The 20,788-nt window shown below is 35.6% G+C and overlaps 1 protein-coding gene across 1 annotated transcript in view; it reads left to right on the top strand.

The window, feature by feature from the left end:
* The first annotated feature begins 419 nt into the window (after positions 1–419).
* The window catches only part of LOC138326186 (focal adhesion kinase 1-like), a 63,844-nt gene continuing 43,475 nt past the window's right edge, over positions 420–20,788 (top strand). Inside the window, 3 exon segments of the mRNA XM_069272314.1 lie at positions 420–1,722; positions 18,319–18,522; positions 18,958–19,133. Of these exon segments, the coding sequence (XP_069128415.1) occupies positions 1,462–1,722; positions 18,319–18,522; positions 18,958–19,133 (641 nt within the window). The 5' untranslated portion in view covers positions 420–1,461.

The following is a 20,788-nucleotide window of genomic DNA, read 5'->3' as shown; positions in this document are numbered from 1 at the left end:
CATAAGGGGACGCTGGTCTGGACGTGTGTCCAAGTTATCCTGTACTGTACACTGTAATGTGTCTTTGTTTCAATGAATGGGTGATCATGGCCAAGCCATTTCTGTAGATAGAGCATCAGTGAGGGCATTATATTGATCGATGTTATTACCCAAGTATTGGCTGCAGGGGACTTAGTAGGAGAACAGTAAAATAGGTCATGTGATGTCAGCATTTCAATAAGGATTTATAACTCTAATACTAGTGTTTAATGGATTACCTCTCATACTAGTATTTCATGGATGGATCTGTAGTCATCACTGGTGTGACATGGTAGTAGTATTGGACACATTTGATTGGAGACGGTTTTCCGGTTTTAGTGAATGAATTGTATGATTGTAGTTGGTGTATTGTATGTACTGAGGTGTTTAACCAGGTAAATCAATCGGCCAGGCTTAGTACACACCTCACGGTAGTAATGTTTTGTCTAAGTGCACACAAGTAGGAATTATCAAATGGACTATACACACATGCATACAATCACGCAGAGTGGATGACACGAAAAAACAGCAGGACATTTTTCTCTGGGATGATAAACATGCCGGGTGTAGTTAAACAATTGTGATGATGTGTGTATCAGGTACCTCTCTCCATCTTCTTGTTGATGTTCTCCGCTTGTGAGTGACAGATGACGGTCAACTAAACATCTACCCAGCTCCTGATTACACTGTCACTGTATAGTGGAACAGGACAAACCTCCACACCAGATGTGGCTGTTCCTCTCCTAAAATCCATAGAAGGAGCATATTGATGTCCTAAAACATGTGTTGTATACTGTAACGATCAATCTTTGTTCAGAGACTGCCATCTGGGGTGGAGTTTAGTTGTTTGTGGTGATGATTACCGATTTCCTGTGTTTGGGACGGCTAGGACCAGCAGGACAGATCAGAAGGCCAGTGGTGACATGACCCCGGGGGCCGGACACAGCTCCCTATAACACACAAGACAATGACGAGCAGATAATTGTCCAGTGTTGACAATAGCTAGTGGACAAATGACGGCCAATTAGCACTTGTTTGCATTGATAATGAACACCGACAGTGATCATCTGTTTTATCAGAGACGGGACAACATATCTCTGATGACAAGATTCAATAATTTGTCTCAAACTCCCGACAATGACCAAAGGTGATTTGGTTGGTGTACTTGGCCCTTGTATATGACAGGCTACTTGTCTGACCATGAAATGTACAGTGATTATCTATTATCAGTTTATCTGAGGGTAACAAACAGAAAACCACCAACAATCTGGATTATACTGCCGATCTGAGGAGCCTTTGTCTTTGTGATTATATTGTCTTTCTGTTACTGGATGTAATACCGTAGATCTCGTTTTTTTCCCACTCTCAGGAATTAAAACAGCGATGATGTGTATATTTAGTGTGATATATTTTGTGTAATGTGTTCAATGGAGGTTGGCGAGGATGATGACGAGTGAAAAGTCGGGGGAAGGGGGTGTTAATCTCACCCAGCTTGTCTACCTCACCCAGGATGGCACCCTGGCTAACACCTGTATCGGTACCGGCACATGTATGTCGTACGGGGATATACAGGTGTGCATGGACGACATCGATAACGATGGCCAGAATAAGTGGTGGCGCTGTTGTCGACGGAAAATTAAAATGAACAAAACAAGTAATGTTAGATTGTCCCATGCCAAAGGAATATCTAAACGAATCTCAGAGGTAAGCTCTCCCAATTAAATATGTTATATACGATACAGCATTTTCTGAAGACTTAAATTGACATCGTCCTGATTTGATTAAAAATATGTCAGCAAAATTTCAAATTTTCTGAATATCAGTTTATATTCTTATTACCTGCAGATCATGGATATGAAGTAGTTCATCATATTATATCATCTCTTAGATTTAGTCATGTCTTCCTTAGCTTTGAGTCCTATATATAGTATACACATAATCATCAGTAAAAAGCCTTTGATAATGATTTTTTAGGGCACCATTCTGATTGCAATTGCCTGTATATAAAAATACATGCATTTAAATGATAGTTATCTCTAGATTGACCTGCCCCTAAAATTCCTTCAGCATTATTATTACCCAGTAGGTTAAACTCTACAATAGAATAGCTAGCACACATCATTCTTCTGTTACGATTAATGAATCCATTGAAATAGTATTTCCATTAATTACTAGAACATGCTAATTTAAGTCCAATACATGGAAGTATATGCATTTAAATGGATATTTGACTGATTGTGTCATAGTTTTATGTTTGATAGTACACCCTGAAAGGATAATAAAAATTCTGTCTACTGGGAAGGGCTGGTGGTATACTTCCTGTTAAAGTGCCGTTAGGCAAGAATGCATAAAGTTCTGCATAAAGTGATAATATCTGTGCTGTCAATGTACATTTGCAAATAGCTCAAATACCTTTTGTGTAGTAATGCTTAGATCAAGTCTTTTAGTCCTTGATCATGTATAGATACCCATGATCCCTGAATTGTTTGTGTGATTTTGAAAATCAAAAAACCATATATACTTTTATTACAGTTATTAAGTTCTAATCATTGATGCAATGGATTCCACTCTAGAGCTTAATATCCTCCACACTAAATATTGAACTATATGTAGGATTTTAAGAAAATGGCTATTATAGATTTTTATCTTTGGTATAAAACTTGCAGTCATGATCAGCCACGATCATCAGTTGGACGGGTCTGACTATAAGAAAGTGATATTAGCCAGCTAAATGTTGTGGGACTTAATTTGTTTTTGATCGGAGGAGCCAGAAACTGAGACATAGTATTGATAAAGTAGAAATAAAGAGAGAGTCAGGGTCCCTGTGGATGGTCAGGTCTATCTAGATAGGTGAGTCACCGCTGCCTGATCAATAGTACCATCACAAGATGTAGGGATATATACCCTGGTACATACATCACATCTCCCACCTACAGACCAGTGTTTTAGTATGTACAGAAGTTAGACACAACAAAGTCATACTAAACACCAGTGACAGTTTCCTTATCTATACTGACATTAGGCTAATTACTCGTACAAATCACTGGCAGTCCTAAAAATAGCAGCGACGATGGGTCCTACTGTTCATTATTACACCTATCCGGGCCTCTAATATCTACAGTTGTGTATGATGGTCTAATTTCCTTTGTTAGGTCTCAGAGGCAGTGATATGTAATTACATAGTTATAAAATCACCTGCTGAAGTGTGAGAGATCAATACCTGTATTCATAAACTATAAAAGATGCTAGATACTATACATGGTTACTCTTTATACATCTTCCCCCCCCCCCCCTCCTCCCCTCCTCCCCTCCCCGTTCCCCCAAATTTGACCATCACTAACACTTTCACCCATAGATAAAGAGATAATGTGCTTTAACCCATCTTTATATCTTAAACACACATAACCATTTTAAATGTAGATTCTGCATTGGAAATGCAAGAATGCCAGTTGCTACTTCATGGACAATATTTTATGGATAAAAAGTAGTTGAAAGTGAAAGTTGAATTAACGCTCTTCCTTGGTATAAAGAATATTTCAAAATAATTGATTTACTATCACAGACAGCATTGTGTAGATCCAATCCTTTTTCCAATTATAATTCTTAGATAGTTTATTGACAACATTAGGCCATTAGTTGTTGCCATTGTTTTGTATTTTTTCTCGTTTTGTAACCAATCATGACTAGAGGTAATTATAAAATTACATTTATGGGCCATTAATGATCCAACTTTGGGAGAATGATCCCTCAGAATTCATGCAGATTGTATGATATTTTAAAATTTGGTTTATATATCAATGCTGAAATATTTATCAGTGTTCTATATATGGAAGGAGAATTACTTTTATGTATAAATCTACTCGTTATTCTATACACTGTTGTCTTGGTCTCGTTAGTGGTAGACACCTGCTTTATAGAAAATAAGGATTACCATTTACTGATACAACATAAAGTACACAGGATAGGCTGTTTTCACTTGTTAAAAGTTTTTCTAAGGTTGGGTTTCAGTGTTGTAACGAAGAGATCCACCCAGAAAAATATCATAGTATAACCACAGAGCTGTCATCCTAACGAAGCGATAGAGACCGAAAACAATAACCTTTACCACAGTAATGTTGTCATCATGCCATGATATTCTCGATTCTTTTATGTGCAAATACTTGCAGGACATGTGTATAGGTGTCATATTTTACATGATAACTATTAAAATAGCCAGTACTCACGATACATACTCTCATCCAGTCAATTTGTTTTGTAATTTGAATAGAGAATTCTTTTTATGACAATCCCACTAACTGCAATAACAGAGGTGTCTGTGTAGAACAATTAGTTAAATAACATATATGATAACTGGGCAGTGGTTTATTGATGAGCATAATCATGTGAAGTAGGTGTGTCTAACAGGATATTACTTTAAGACTAATATTTATTCTGCAATAAGCCCATGTCTGGTAATAAGCCCATTTCTGGCCATGGTAATAAGCCCATGTCTGGTAATAAGCCCATGTCTGGTAATGGTAATAAGTCCATGTTTGGTAATAAGCCCATGTCTGGTAATAAGCACATGTCTGGTAATAAGTCAATGTCTGGTAATGTCTGGTAATAAGCCCATGTCTGGTAATAAGCCCATGTCTGGTAATAACCATGTCTGGTAATAAGCCCATGTCTGGTAATAAGTCAATGTCTGGTAATAAGTCAATGTCTGGTAATAAGTCAATGTCTGGTAATAAGTCCATGTCTGGTAATAAGTCAATGTCTGGTAATAAGTCAATGTCTGGTAATAAGTCAATGTCTGGTAATAAGTCAATGTCTGGTAATAAGTCAATGTCTGGTAATAAGTCAATGTCTGGTAATAAGTCAATGTCTGGTAATAAGTCAATGTCTGGTAATAAGTCAATGTCTGGTAATAAACCCATGTCGTAATAGTTCTGTATAAGCCATGTCTGTAATAAGCCATGTCTGTAATAAGCCCATGTCTGGTAATAAGCCCATGTCTGGTAATAAGCCCATGTCTGGTAATAAGCCATGTCTTAATAACATGTCTGTAATAAGCCTGTTTAATAAGCCCATGTCTGTAAATAAGCCATGTCTGGTAATAAGCATCCATGTCTGGTAATAAGCCATGTCTGTAATAACCATGTCTGGTAATAAGCCCATGTCTGGTAATAAGCCATGTCTGGTAATAAGCCCATGTCTGGTAATATAAGCCCATGTCTGGTAATAAGCCATGTCTGGTAATAACATGTCTGATAATAAGCCATGTCTGGTATGCCCATGTCTAGTAAGTCAATAAGTCCAGGTCTGGTAATATGGTATCAAACTCAATTGTTTCAAATGAAAATCAGTTAATGGAAGGGAAGGTTGTATGTCGATTCTCGATCATGCGGCCTGTATATGTATGTTTGTGTGATTTTGCTTTGTTATAGAATAGATCTGTTAGATGCATTATTGACAGTCATTTACTGTGTGAAGTTTTGTTTTCTTACTTGAGATTTATAAAGAAAACTCTTGAGTCAGACTTACATACCTGTGGTAACAGGTACTGTTAGAATATACATTTTGTATAGATACACCAGTACTTACATGAGCTGAATAAATGTTTGGTTTTGTGATTATTACAGCTTTATGGTGCCTTTTGTCAATGAGCTTTGTGTCAGGGATGTAACACTGGCCAGTGTTTCTTTATAGTCAGTGGTCAGGCAATGACTCAATACCTTTGTTTGGATATGGTCAGTTTATGGTCAGTGCAGATAATGGACAGAGGGTATTAGTATGTAATCCTATAAGGGGCTAGAGGATGGGGATCAAGCCCCTGAAGTATAGGACTACTTATACTCTGATGGGGTGTTGTTACCACAAGACTTAATCTCTCAATCTTCTTAGGGCTGTTCAGGAAGTCATGTCATTGACACAAGGTCAGTAAGAACTTCAGTCAGCAGGGACACTGTGCAGGGCGGCTTTTAGTAAAGTTGGACCTGTCAAGCTTTAGTTCTGCTTGAATAACTTGAAATAGAACACATGATGAAACAAAGGACGTCACAAAAACAGTACTAAACAACAAACAAAATTTGTTCTGTTTCTTATTCCCCCCACTGCAACAATTCAACATATTTCATCAAAATTAAAACTATATATTCAACAGATTATTAAGAAACTTCCCAATCATATGTACTCAGTAGGGAGAGAGAAGCTGGATCCGGAGACTTGGATCCCTGGTTCTTTGACTTTAGTGAAAATTGGTGCAGGGTATATAGGAATATAAGGAATACCTTGAAAACATGAACATTTATTTTGTAAATTTCATTTCCATAGTAAGAAAATGGAGGCATCTGATTGGTCAAGATTTAGATATTGTCATATTGAGGTGAAATTTGATGCCAATATGTTATGAGGTATGACAAACAAAGGAGTAACATTTTCAAAAGTTTGATTGTCATGGAGGCCTCTGATTGGTCGAAATAATGATGTCATATTAAGATGAACATCAATGCATATGAGTTATGAGGTGTATGGAACAATATGGTAAGAATGTGTTGCTATCAGCTATGGTGATGAAATGGATGCCTTAGATCTCGGATATTGTTTCTTAAGGATAGTGATCCGGATGTCCAATATCGGTGAAAATTTGACACAAAGGTAATAGAGGATTTCAGACATGATGGCATACCAGTTGTTTTAGGGGACATATGTATTGGTCCTAGTAAGTTATAACTGAACTTGGTATATGGGTAATAAAATATAAGAGCTGTGAAGAAAACCTAATATATTGGGAGACTTTCGTTGTTATTATAAGCAATTGAAGTGGTACATTTTATCAGGATGTTATTAAAACAGTTTGGGATTTTAAGTGGTAGTGAGATCAAAATTCAATTGAATGTTGCTGTTGACCTTCAGGGCAATCAAGTCTTAAATATAAAAATAAATTGGCCGTAAATGGTAGTAATTATTAGGTGTCTGTACTTACCAGGTAATGTGTTAGTGAAAATAGATTTATAAACTCTGTCAGTGATACTAGTAGTGAAAACTTTAAAATTGAATTAGAATTGTAAAATAGGTCAAATTTATATAACACCATAAATACATTAAATTAGATGTGTAGCTACACACCAGGGACTGTTTTGACACCTGTATTGAAGCCTGGGGAAATCACAGGACTTCGCTAATGTATCGGCTAGGATTGACAGTCGTATTACCAGTGTAATAAATATATATATATGGCTATTTATCAGGTGTTACATTCAAATACAAGAATAATATTCATATTGGAGGATGTTATAATTACAAAATGGAGAATAGAGTTATGATTGATGTGGAGAAGGATATCTATATTAGGTTATGATATTAAATGAAGACATTGGAATAATGAAAGATGATGAAAATTATCTTTCTTAATATTAAATAAGGAGGATGATATATATTGTTGTTTTATAAGAATGTATCTGAAAAAAGAAATAAAAAAAGTACAAAATTGAGAAAAAAAAATGAAATCTAATTCATCATTGTAGAAAACACATGTTTTGATTTAGATCGTGTGATTTCAAAATTAATCAAAATCTAGCTCATAAATAATTTCTAGAATGAGAAACTTGGCATCAGGAAATTTGATTTGAATTCTATTTGGAGGAAATTGATTTCGTTAAGGTCACCAGAATTAATGGAAATCTAGCTACCATCATCAGGAAAACCACAGCATTGTCACTGATACTTGATGTTGGTGAGCTTCAACTCTATCGAAAAAATGTCATTATCTCATTAATTCAGCACATGAGAAATCATTCTGAACTCAATTTTGTTGTCGTCCACATGCAGTTCAGAATCAAACATGGAAGCTCAATAAAACAAATAACTGTAAATCACAAAATTAAATCATCCTGATTAAAGTTTTAAGGCAAGAAAACACAAAATTAAGTTGTTGTTAACATAAGTTGATTAACAACATCGATCAAGTGCCTCATTTCTGTTGTAACTAAGAAAGCATTAGCCATGATTGCAGGTGTAACTACATTGATTTAGAACAATGGATAGCACACACTATCAGTGTATCTGTGTATGTCAACAGTTATCCGTGTTTATCAGTACTCAGGTTATGCATGTGTAAACACAGACTCCTCTCTCTTATCTCAAAGTATTACCTGTGTCAATCATAATATGACCCAATAGATTTGCTCCGAGTAAACAGAGTAAACAGCAGCAAGAGTTAATCCCCTTGCCTTAAAATGACCTGTCTTCTGACAGGTGTCCTTGTATTTTACGCTGATGATGGAGGGCTTACATCAGTAAATTAGACATCAACACTCACATCTTTACAGAAGTAGACTTAGATAAATGTTACTCTCAAATCCATTGTTCTTGGAATGAAACCCACCATGCATATTTCCCCTGTCGTAAACCCAGGGTTAATCCATGGAAAAAAATAAAAAAAAATCACTTTTACTAGGGATTAACATACAAACAAGTTGAAGTTGGCATTGTGAAGGATTTTGTACTGGCCTTATTGCAGGGTGAGGATGGTGTTTTTGACATATTACTGTTTCATCTGAGCTGAAATGGAAATCTTTTTTGAAAAGTCTAATAGAAACATGCTTGTTACCATGTCTATTTTACTTGAAGTGACAATGACAAATGCTTCTTATACTATGAAATCTGACATTGCCAAGTACTGATCTTGTAGGCTGATGGATTTTCTCTGAATACTCTGGCTTTCCCCCGCCTCCTAAACCAAAGACGTTACACCAATCCATCTCCACCATTAATTGGCATCACTAACCCACACCTTTCCTGTATATGCTGGGAACACTTGTAGGTTTGTTGGGAGTTGATTTAGATGTGTTATGACACTGAGTAGCTACACCTTTCTTGTGTGGTACCAGCCCGGATTACCAGAGGTCCATACTGATTGTAGATGATAAGATATTGTTTGGTAGATAAGACATTCCTGGTATTCCTACATGTTAGGAGGTCAACGGGAAGTCAACACATTCATTGTGTGAATGAGAGTTGCAGGTATTGTTGTGGGCTCATTCAACAACTCTGTAACTGGCATGTAAGCTTTAAGGGAGACAACTCTATAAGATTGTGTAAGGGAGATAACTCTATTAGGTATATAAGGGAGATAACTCTGATAGGTATGTAAGGGAGACAACTGTAAGGTGTATGTGTAATTGATATGTTCATAGCATTCTGTAACTATATCCTAGCAGAGTGTGAGGGGAATAAGAGTATGCCCCACCCCAAGGGATCAATAAAATAAATTATTTTAAAATAAATAATTGTAGGTAACTAAGGTATGAAAAGTCCTAGCTCTTCTCTGGAATCAGTTGGCCTGGAATTGCATTATATTGATGAAGGAGATCTAAATGTACATACATATCCTTTCTCCCAGGGATCAGCACCCTCTAAATATCCTGGCCCTCATCCAAGGATTTTAATATGCTAGGTTATGGGATGGGTCTGTTTTAAAATTTCCCTTCCCTAGAGATTTGAACTCACAACCAGAAATTAAAGAAGCAATGTCCCCTGCCCCAATGATCTGCACTTGTCCCAAGGGGAGGGGATGTATACATGTCTGACATTCCATTGTAATAGTTACATGTGTGTAGAGATCTGTCACTGCCCTAGCCTACACCACTCCATCTCTCTGGTGTGTAGTATAGCCTGGGTTTTTGTACCCATGATAAGGACTTTTTAACCAGTCTGATTAGCCAATAAGTTGATTGTGCAGTGCACACACACACACAGTTACACCACAGACACAGTACACAGAGCCCTAAGTGGCCTTCACATTCCCCTGATGTATGCTCCACTGCAACATTCCAGCTCTGATATCTTGGACAGATTTTGGGGACGAGGATCTCCATCAATCTCTCTCTTTCCCAGGTGTATTAACCTCCCAGCTCGATCATTTCTTCCACAATCTCTCTATCTCTCTCTAATGATTCTATTTCTATCACAAACCACTTCCTATTTTCACCCTTCCATTGCACTTGCATGCCTTGCTTAGTCAAACATAACAGTTTAACCTCTATAACCTATTAACCTCTGTTGACATTTGTTTACTATGACCTATTGAACTTTGTCCTTTATTTTCATTAATGATTAATTCCTTATTCTGCCGTCCTGTTGACTTCTGATCAATAAAGGGTGTGATGATGAGAATTACTTGCTATGTGGTGAAGTGTCTTGACACATTACTGCTAGCTCACTCTACCTCTAGGGTTCCTCCACTTTCTATACATGGCAATGTCCTAAATTTACCTTGCCTATTATAGTATGAAAACAAAGCAGTCCTGATATTTAGTATTGTCCTGATATTCAGGATTGAAGTCTTACTTATTTGCTATAGATTTTCCCCAGCTGTTATGTCATATTCAGTTGAGGTGTTGTATAACTTTGGATTTCATGTCCTCCACTCTCTTGAGTTCTGATTAATCAACTTTGGTTTTACATTTGTACAAATGTGTTAGCTATGTTCCATGATAGATAATGATCCCACGGCAATAAAAGCTTGATTTAATCTCTGGCTTTATTATCTAAAATCCAATAAAAATGGAAGTGAAATTGGAGACTGCAACTGGTTTCTTTGATATGAGTAGTCTGAGGCATGTCTGTGTCCGGGAGTAATTTGTGTGTTATGACGAGCCTGGATGATTGGCGGCTGTTGACCATTGTTTGGTTTGTCATTAGATTCTTCTCCTTTGTGTTGCAGATCCCATGATGAAGTGGGGGGAGGGGGAGGGGAGGAGGAGTCCCCCTCCTTAACCTGCCAGTCTGCTGCAGTGGCTGGCATCAGAAAAATCAATTGGAAAAATTGCTTGATTAACATTGTCCTTTATAAATCACCATGTGTTAGCTATAGGCAGGAGCTAATCTACTCCAAAGGGGGCCTCTTTAAGTGTCAGTCAATCCCTAATATCTCATCTAATTCTTTTCCACATAAAACAGTCTACATGGGTGTTTTATTTCTACTGAGATTTACAATTTACATAATCAATAGATTCCACTTAGATAGCCTAACAGTTAATGTGAGAATTATGATTTACGGATTGGGAGTTTCCCTTTGGTGCCTCTTGGGTTTTGATTGCTGCAGAGTCTTGGTCCACATATTTACTACATGAATGGTAGAGTCGGGGAGTACCATACAAATAACAGGGGATGTTAAAGTGCAGATTCGTAACTTTTGGAGTTATTGGTTAGAATTGGGGAGCAAGGTAAGTCTATGGTGATGTGTGATGTACATTTTGTGTAGGGGATGTCTTACGACATGGAATCACTTCCTGTGTTTGGAGTCGTTGTACACCACATGTTAGGGCGTGTAGTATGTTAAGGTCTGTATATTTGCCCTAGTGTAAACACTGTACACATGGTCATACTCCCATTGTCTCCGCTCTTATTAATGATCTCATTTCCTTGTAGATGTTTGATGCAATCATTTATCATTGAACTTTATTTGAGAGTTCTGACAAACACATGAGTATTTTTTTTACCTCAGATGCTTTTATTTACGACAAATGTGAATGTGTCATTAATTAAGTATATCTTGTTCTTATATAAGTGGGAAAATTTAGTTTTCTTATTCATATTCGTAATATTTGTATTCATAGATGTGTAATTTCATGATGATGATACAGTTCTGGACCTGCTATAATCTTGATACATGCATATATGATAGTCCGGGAAGCTCACAAACCAGACAGAAATGTCAGGGAACAGGTCTGATTATGGTCTTATTAGACAGAATTCAACAGACTGGAAAATTTGTAATCTGGGAAGGGGATTAACCAGGGTTCACTGTACTAATTATTTCTGATTTGGTGATTATGAAATCTTTAATATTCATGTTGACATGAAAGTTTTAGCTTATCAAGGTTCATACTCACATGAAAGCTTATCAAGGTCACTGTTGTCTGTTTGATTTTGCTCCACATACTTGCTCAATATTTTTTGTTTTATGTTGCTGGAATCCTATAAAATCATGAGTTGGGAAGTCCATATTATGGTCTATACAGTGTATGCAGATATTTGTGAGATGAGGCGAGTACTTGGCAAGTACATGTGGATAAACACACGTATGTACCTTTTCATACAGGAACGACCCATCTATTTATATAAAAAGGGCAAGTGTTGACGACTTTGTTTTGGAAACATTTCCGCAGTCTATATGCTCTTACTGATAGAGATATAGGGCATATACCAGTTTCTGTTCAACACATAAACAATACCATATTGTTTATTCCAAGTATCAATAGCCAGGTTATTATTAAAATGAAAAAACAAATGTGTGAATTTACACACGGTATGGTATTAACCTATACATATCATGTACGACTTAAAGCACTCAACGATAACCAGGTTAACTAGGAATTCTATATAGTACTGGTATATATAAATGTGTGTATATGTAGACCAGAAATATTAGCTGAGGTAAGAAGATCTAGTCGTCTACAATAGTATAGAGTTAATTATAAAGACATAGACCACGGTCATGGTGACCATGTGATTCTCAATGGCCTAAAATATCAGGTGTATAGCGGCATTGTTGACATGAACCCTATTGTAATATGTCCTGTTGTTCATCTAACGATCAAAATCACAACAAATTCTGTCAGAAATGATTATCATCATTGATATTGTACTTTAAAGAAAATTGCCCTGTATTTTAGTTATAAACGAGTAAAACGTCTTATGACAAAGCAATTGTGGTGATGGTTCTCTCCTACAGGGAACAGCATAGGAAATCAGAAGAAATTTAAATAAAAAAGGAATATTTTCATAATGAATCATGATGTAGGTAATTTTAAATGTAGATTTCAGAATCGGAAACTTTAAACTGAACTATAACTGGAACCTGATATTCTATTTACCCAAAGGTTATTATACGATATCTCTTAAGTTGACAAAACAGCAATAGGATGGAATGTACAATATTTACAACTAAAACATATTCTTTAGTCATACAGGGAAAGAATTTTTTGTTACGTTTATAATCATCTGATAATTTTATTGACCACTGACTTTACTTATCAGTGCTTTTACTGACCACTGATGAGTGCACTGACCTCTGACTTTACTGGTATTTTATTGTATTGACCAAGGACTTTATACTGAATACTTACTTTTCTGAACACAGTCACTGCTGCTATGTGTTTCAATATCGGTTTTAGTGACCTCTGACTATTTTACTAACAGATCACCAACTTTGCTGACCACTGGTTTGACTGACCACATGTATGACTTAATTGACCTGCTATTGACTTGAGTAACATTTAGTAACTTATTAACATCTGAACACATCAAACAAAACAAAAACTTGTTCCGATTTATTTGGTAAAACTTTATAGACACGATATACCCAACTCAGTGCTTGTTTCACTCTATAAAGTTTGCAATATTATCGTATGAATACATGTATATGAATTATGGAAATAACATTGTTTTTCTATGATCGTACTCATCATATTCAAACATGTGTGGTAGTTTTCTGAGATTGATAATAATTGGCTGGCTATGTTAAATGGTACAACACATTTTGGGTGTGTGAGATGGGATGATATCCCAATCTTTGTTGTTGGAGCCTGTGGTAGATACAGACACTAGGTCAGCTGTTGACTGCATTATACAAGGTGCCTGGGGTGTGTTGATACAGTCAATAGAAGGGTACAGAAAAAACAATTTAAACATATTGGGATGTATACCAATTAGTTATATAGGTGTCAGGTTACCAAATATAAAACTATAATAGGAATATATAGCTGCCACGTTACTTAATATAAATAAAACTATAGTAAGATCTATAGGTGCCATATTACCAATTATAAAACTATAATAGGAATATAAAGGTGCCATGTTACCAAATATAAAACTATAACATGATCTATAGGTGCCATATTACCAAATATAAAACTATAATAGGAATCTATATGTATCATGCTACCAAATATAAAACTATAAGAGGAATATATAGGTGCCATGTTACTAAATATAAAAGTATAGGAATATATAGGTATCATGATACCAAATATAAAACTATAATAGGAATCTATAGGTGTCATGTTACCAAATATAAAACTATAAGAGGAATATATAGGTGCCATGTTACTAAATATAAAAGTATAGGGATATATAGGTATCATGATACAAATATAAAAACTATAATAGATCTATAATAGTAAATATACAGGTGTCCATGTTACCAAATGTAAAAAGTATAGAAAATATAAATGTGGAGAAATATATAGGTATCATGTTACAAAATATAAAATATATAGAAATATTTAGGTGTCCATGTTACCAAATATAAAATAAATATAGAAATATATATATAGGTATCATGTTACCAAATATAAAAAGTATTGGAAATATATATAGGTATCATGTTACCAAATAAAAAAGATATCATAATCGCTGAAAATAAAGATACATAATCGGACTAATCGATGGTATAGGACTAGCAACTTTACCATGTTGATTTGGGATCTTGAAACCCTCGTATTTCTAAGTTCTTTAATCATTCTTCATGTGGGGCATGTATAAATTCTGACATAACTTTTCTTTTTGTTGCATAAAATTGACCTTCATTTAGCTCATTTAAAATCCTTTATATGCATTATGTGTATGGTGGAGGTGGATGAAAGCTAGGAGAGGGTAGTTATCAGTATATACTGTACCACATTGTCAGGTTATCTCCTCTTATAAACAGATCTATATATACAATACGGTGGGATTAGGCCTGACCACATGTCTCCCACAAATCTATCATTATCACTATCATCATTGTTACCCTTTGACATGATGGGTTTCCTGGGATGGTATGTAATGGGGCCAAATATACCATCATCTTCACTCTGGAATTTTAATACATTTTCGATGTGCATTGTCTCCTATTAGTACTTCCTGTTGTTCAGCTATTGACCGATAAACCTGGATAAACTGGTTGTGAATGAAGCAGGATATCTTATTGTGTGTTTCTATCAATGTGTTTAAAAATGGTTTTTAAAGTAGCAAGTCATTTTCAAGTAAAGTACATTTGTATATATGTGTATACATATTTGAGTTAACACAGAAAAGGAGATTTTTTTAAGTACATATATAGCTACAGTCCAATGACACCATTATATGAAAGAATGTATAAGGAATAATGGATGTTATTTGGGAAATAAAAAGAATCCATGGCTTTGGTATCAACATGTAATTGCAATATAATCCTTGACACTATGAATGATGTTTCGTGTATATAGGTCAGATATGATATGAAAGGCTGATAGTACTGGTATTATATATAGCTGCTGAATACAAAGGATACTGTGGTACTGTTAGAAATATACTGGCATTGACAAGGTTTGATGCTGGAAATGACAAAAGACTTCAAAGTGTTGTATTGTTTCATACTTTAGACCTGTCGTCGCCTATGTGAAGTCACATAGACTTGTAGATATGTTGATATGATACTGATGATGTTGCTACTTTAGTCTACACTGACAAATACACATGATCTTTAATCTTTCATAAGAGATGGATGTGCATAGACAGTATTGAACTTTAAATTAAGTTTATAATAAGAAAAATCAACAAAATGACATTATAATTATGGTTATAGTTTCACTGATGAGTCTGATAGAAGGACAAAACAACTGTATGCTGTACATGTCCTGAGACATTGATGACAAGTCCTGGAAGGACAAAACAGCTGCATATATTGTAACATATATGCTTATATTATATCAATCAAAGGTGTTTGTAATCTTGTACAGTCGATTCATTTCAATATCTGAACAATAAGAATATTTAACTAATTAATTTCCAGCTGGTGGCAATTATGTTAAAGCTCTTTATACAATTAAACTATGATTTAATAGGTTTATAAGTTATAAGTCGGTTGAGTGCTGTTGACCTGGAATATGATTTGTTGACAGTGAATAGTTGATAACAAAGACTTATTGTAGTTAGTACTTATTGAACAATCAGATTAACTTGTAGTGGACCTTCTAATGACTTTAATTCAGATAAAGCAGTTACATGGACTAGATCTGGTTAGAGTACATGCTGTTTGTTTTACATACATTGTCTATTATAAACTTGGTGACTATGGCCAAATGGTTAAGGTGTCTGACTTTCCACCACTTATCCTCTATCTCCGGGCCTGGAGGCTAAGGCCCATGAGAGACAGATACCAAGTAGAGACTGCAGGTCATTTGTATTTTTTGTTAACTGGGTAAAACATACTTCCATCCACCAGTATGTTCAATGATTGGTTTATAGTTTTAATATCCTATTAGCAGCTTAAGTCATTTAAGGGCTGCCTCCCCTGTATGCAATGATTTGCGTGTAAAAATATAGCAGTCTACACAGTATATTCCCATGCTGTGTCATCATGCAATAGTGAGACTTTGCAGTTTTTATAGTGCTATCTCACTGAAGCATACTACCTAAAACACCCCACTTGGTCAAACCATACTGACAACAGGCAAACTGGTTGTTTTGATCCGTTATGTAGAGCGTTAAGCATGATTATCTAACATATCAATCAAAACATGCCCTGATTCATCTGAGAAATATTTCTGGTGCTTTAGAACCAGGATTAATATGGTATTGTATTTATTAGTAATGGGAATATGGTTATAGTTTTGTTGTAGTTAGTCTGAAGTCCAACTTTTGTCTGATTTTTGCACGTCTTTAAAATGTCTGTAAAACTCTGCATGTGAATTGGTTGTCAGAAGATCAAAATAACAAAACAAGTTTTAAAGCCAATTCCAAACATTTATAGATAATTGGTCGTTATAGTATTATAACTGTGTCGGCTTGCGTAAAGATCAGGAGCAAAACCAAATATGTTAACGGTAGTTCATTGAAGTATGAATTATAAATAATGGTAGTTCATTGAAGTATAAATTTAAAATAACGGGCCATTTCTATAAACACCTGGCTGATACTATGAACAACACGCCCTGTGATTGGTGGAGCTACTTATCTGATATCTAAGAGTGTTTTTTTCTCTGGTGTTAAATTTGACAGATATTGTGATCAACTAGAAAGGGTGAAATTTGATAACTTAGTTGCCAGGTCGCCGGGTCAAGTACACCTTGGCTTACGTGAATTTTCTCTCAATGAAAGCCATTTCTGACCAAAGTTGATTAGCTCGGGAATAATGAAGGTGTGGTGTGTCCTGAATATTGGGTGTCTGCTACTCATATATGGGGTTTAAAATGAGGGTAAAATTACCCAGACAAACCTATTGTATCATTATTTAGTACTTAAAGTTTTGAACAATAAAAGACGTGTTTTTCAATACAGAGAATTTTCCTGTGTATGGTTTGTGTGTGTGTATAAGATTGGTGCAATTCTTTCTTTGGATATAGCAGAGTTATTCGCCCTTGATGGTAGGTTATGATTGTGACATCATTACTTTGTGGTTTGTTCTTTTTAAAAAAACATGATGTTTTGCTTGTAGTCTGGCATTACGTCTTAATCATCAGCTACCTGCAAGGGCAGATAACTCTGTGATATGTCAGGGAAAGGGAAAACATTGCTGGTGTTAATGATCTTTCTAATCATTGGGAACAGTACAGTAATCCAAGTAGTTGTTGGAAGCAGAACAGAATTTCTATAAAAAAGTTTTGAGTTTTGTACCTTCACTTGTAGAGAGTTATCTTATGTCTTAACTGGCTGTACCTCCATTACAACTTCCCCACTGAATGGTGGTGCAATGTGCATCGTGGAGTGTATGAGATGACTGCATAAACGTTTATGATCTGACTTTGTGAGCATTTAATTGTTTCTTAGATCTTATCATATGAATCATAATAAAACATTTATTAGTGTTACATGGATTTTTTTAAAGTTATATTTTCACGATCAGTTATCACACAAGTTCTGGGATTCACTATGTGTATATTTAATGGTGTAAGATATTTGTACTGTTAGCTATCTGTAACAGGTAAATTTAATAGAAATCACTGTGTGTAGGTATCTGTCACATTAGAGAGACATGCATCGTTACATATTTTATATTAATTAATAATTTAGGCTGCAGGTTTAACAAAACTCACTTTGTGTGTCGTATCAAATCTTAATAAAACCAATAACATTATAGCAGTGTGCATTTCACTGTACATACATTTGTAAAGGTAATCCTTCAAATTGGGAACTGTCAAATATTTGATGTTGTCCACTAAGAAAATAGCTTTCAGAACTATTTCTCGATCTGTTGTAACTACATGGGCTGAAAAGTTAATTTTCATAATTGTAGTAACTGTATTTCTGTTTATGATCCGATTATAACATGTTGACAAACTTTGTATGTTACAGATAGCACGATGGAGCAGATTGTGGAAGCTAATACAGGATGATGATGGGTGTCGCGAAGTCGTTTTAGACCCAATACAGGAGTTTGATACAATCGACTCGGACTCCAAGGTGAAAAAGTGTAGCATGGAGCGCACCATTTTAAAGGTTCACCTCCCAAATGGAGGCTTCAACATGGTCAAATATGGGGACGCCACTGATGTCAAAGTAAGTCCTTGTTAATCTCTATGACAGTTTCCACATGCTTGATAACAGCACTGTAATGACATTTGCTGATTCTTATCAAAACATATATCCTAGTCGATTTCTCTATGTGTAGAGTTATATCCCTTTTTTATCCTATACAGAGTTGTATCCCTTTGTTGCTGTTATAAAGGTTGTCTATAAGAAAAAAAAATCGAAAACTGTTTGGGAAAATTTTCATATGAATTGAACACTCATTTTATATCAAATGGTTATGCAAAGAAGGAAGAGATGGATAGAGCCAACGCCATAAGTTTCTAAGGTTACAAGTGGGTTCTGCAAAACTAACCACACTCTGAAGCTGTTTCGATTGTCATCATCTTTTGAAATGTTTATGCATGCATGATATTACAAAAAAAACTTGATGATTGGCTACTGTGTTTTGCAATTGTTTTTTAGGATATAATCAAATTGGTGGTGGGGCGATTGACCGCTGGAGAAAGGTATTTCTCCAACTGTTACGCTCTCAAGTTAGTCCATGTACAGTCTAAGGATAGTTACTGGCTCCATAACAACCTGTCCATGTACCAGGTCCGACAAAAATACGAAGCTGCTCACCCGTCAGACGAGTGGAGGTAAGCTCAGTATATGTCTGAAAACAAGTAATTAGGGAACATCTCAAATCCAATGCCTATGTACAAAATACCTTGGGTAACATCTCAAATTCTGAAATCATGCTATAGGGACCATCTCAAACTCAATATCTAAGATCGTGCTCTAGGGAGCATCTCAAATTTGATGTCTGAAATTACTTCAAGGGGCATTTCAAACCCAATTCTAAAATACAATTTATTGAAAAAAAACAAAAACACTGTATATTAGGTATAGATTTTGTAGATGTAACCCAAACACAAATGACTAAAATGGTATTTCAAGTGTGGAATACCAGCACAATGGCTGAAAACCATCAAGATCACATTTTCTAGGTAAGATTTATTTAGAGTGGGGGGTTGGCGGGTTGGGGGTGTTGTGTCTACTTAGAGAAGATTTTTGTTTATTTCATTTTGAATATAAAAAAGCTACACCATGGAGTTTGGTGACATTGATTAGCAGTTGTAGACAGACAACATCAGACTGTAGTGTATGAGTGTTTGAGGAAGCAGTTTCTCTACTAGCAGAGTTTTATTACAGTGTCTTTTAACCAGTGCAGCAGTACCTTACTATAGTCCAGAATTTGAACCACAGAAACTGCTCAGCATCATCGTCTGTGTGATAAAGATGAAGAAACGTTTAGATAACTGATATTGGGAGTGATTCCAGCTTCTGGTTTGATAACTTAGATCTCCAGCCACTCACTGCTAACTTCTAAATTTTGAAATGATATTTCTAAAATATGGTTTTTGTAATGAATGTCTGTAATTTGACGCAAGTGGGGGTTTTCAGAAGGCCATCAAACCTGATCAGGACTGACGCAGTTATGTCCTTAATCAAGGTGTTTGGTTTGACGTTCCATAAATAGCCAGAGCCATTTGTAAGGATGTACCTGGTTTAAGTTTCAAACTTGCTACGTGTACCCAGAGTTATTCCATTTAGTGTGTGACTTGTCTTCAGTTTTGTTTAGTTAGGGTAACTGACATGTCTTCAGTTTTGTTTAGTTGAGGTAACTGACATGTCTTCAGTTTTGTTTAGTTGAGGTAACTGACATGTCTTCAGTTTTGTTTTGTTGAGGTACTTGAAACCTCAACTCTGAGAATCACATTGGCGTTCATTGGATGATAAACAAGTATATTTTATGCGTCTGTAATATATTTGATATTTCTGCTGATATGGCTTACATCCTGGATTGCAATTTGAAGATGGTGTCCTGTTTGTTCAAGGCTGTGCTATCTTCAGTACATCTGTCTATATTTGTTGTAGCTGGTTGTTACCTCATGGGACATAGTATTTAAGGCGTTTTGAATTTTTGGCCATAACTTTGAATAAAATGGTTTTTTTCCAAGGACACATTCAATAACAGATTGCGGGAGAGTCCAACATGAAAGCTGCCAGAGAATACAATCTGTCTTGTCCTACGTTACTTCTAGTTTCTGTTTGTTGATGTTTTTAATTGCTGTGTAATTTTAGGTAGACTATATCATGTCTTGCTATCGAAGTCATTTTTGCCCTGGTATTTTGACTTGATCCGGTAGCTAGAAGACAATATGAAAGAGGAGACTACTTTGGACGAGTTTCAAAGAAGTGTTCAGTAATAGTCTGGTCATTTGATATGGTTTTTCCTTGATATGGTTTT

Source organism: Argopecten irradians, chromosome 6 (assembly GCF_041381155.1).
Source record: "Argopecten irradians isolate NY chromosome 6, Ai_NY, whole genome shotgun sequence".
NCBI classification, from domain to species: Eukaryota; Metazoa; Mollusca; class Bivalvia; order Pectinida; family Pectinidae; genus Argopecten; species Argopecten irradians.
The sequence above is the reverse complement of the archived record's forward strand: the minus strand, read 5'-3'. Positions and strand labels throughout refer to the sequence as shown.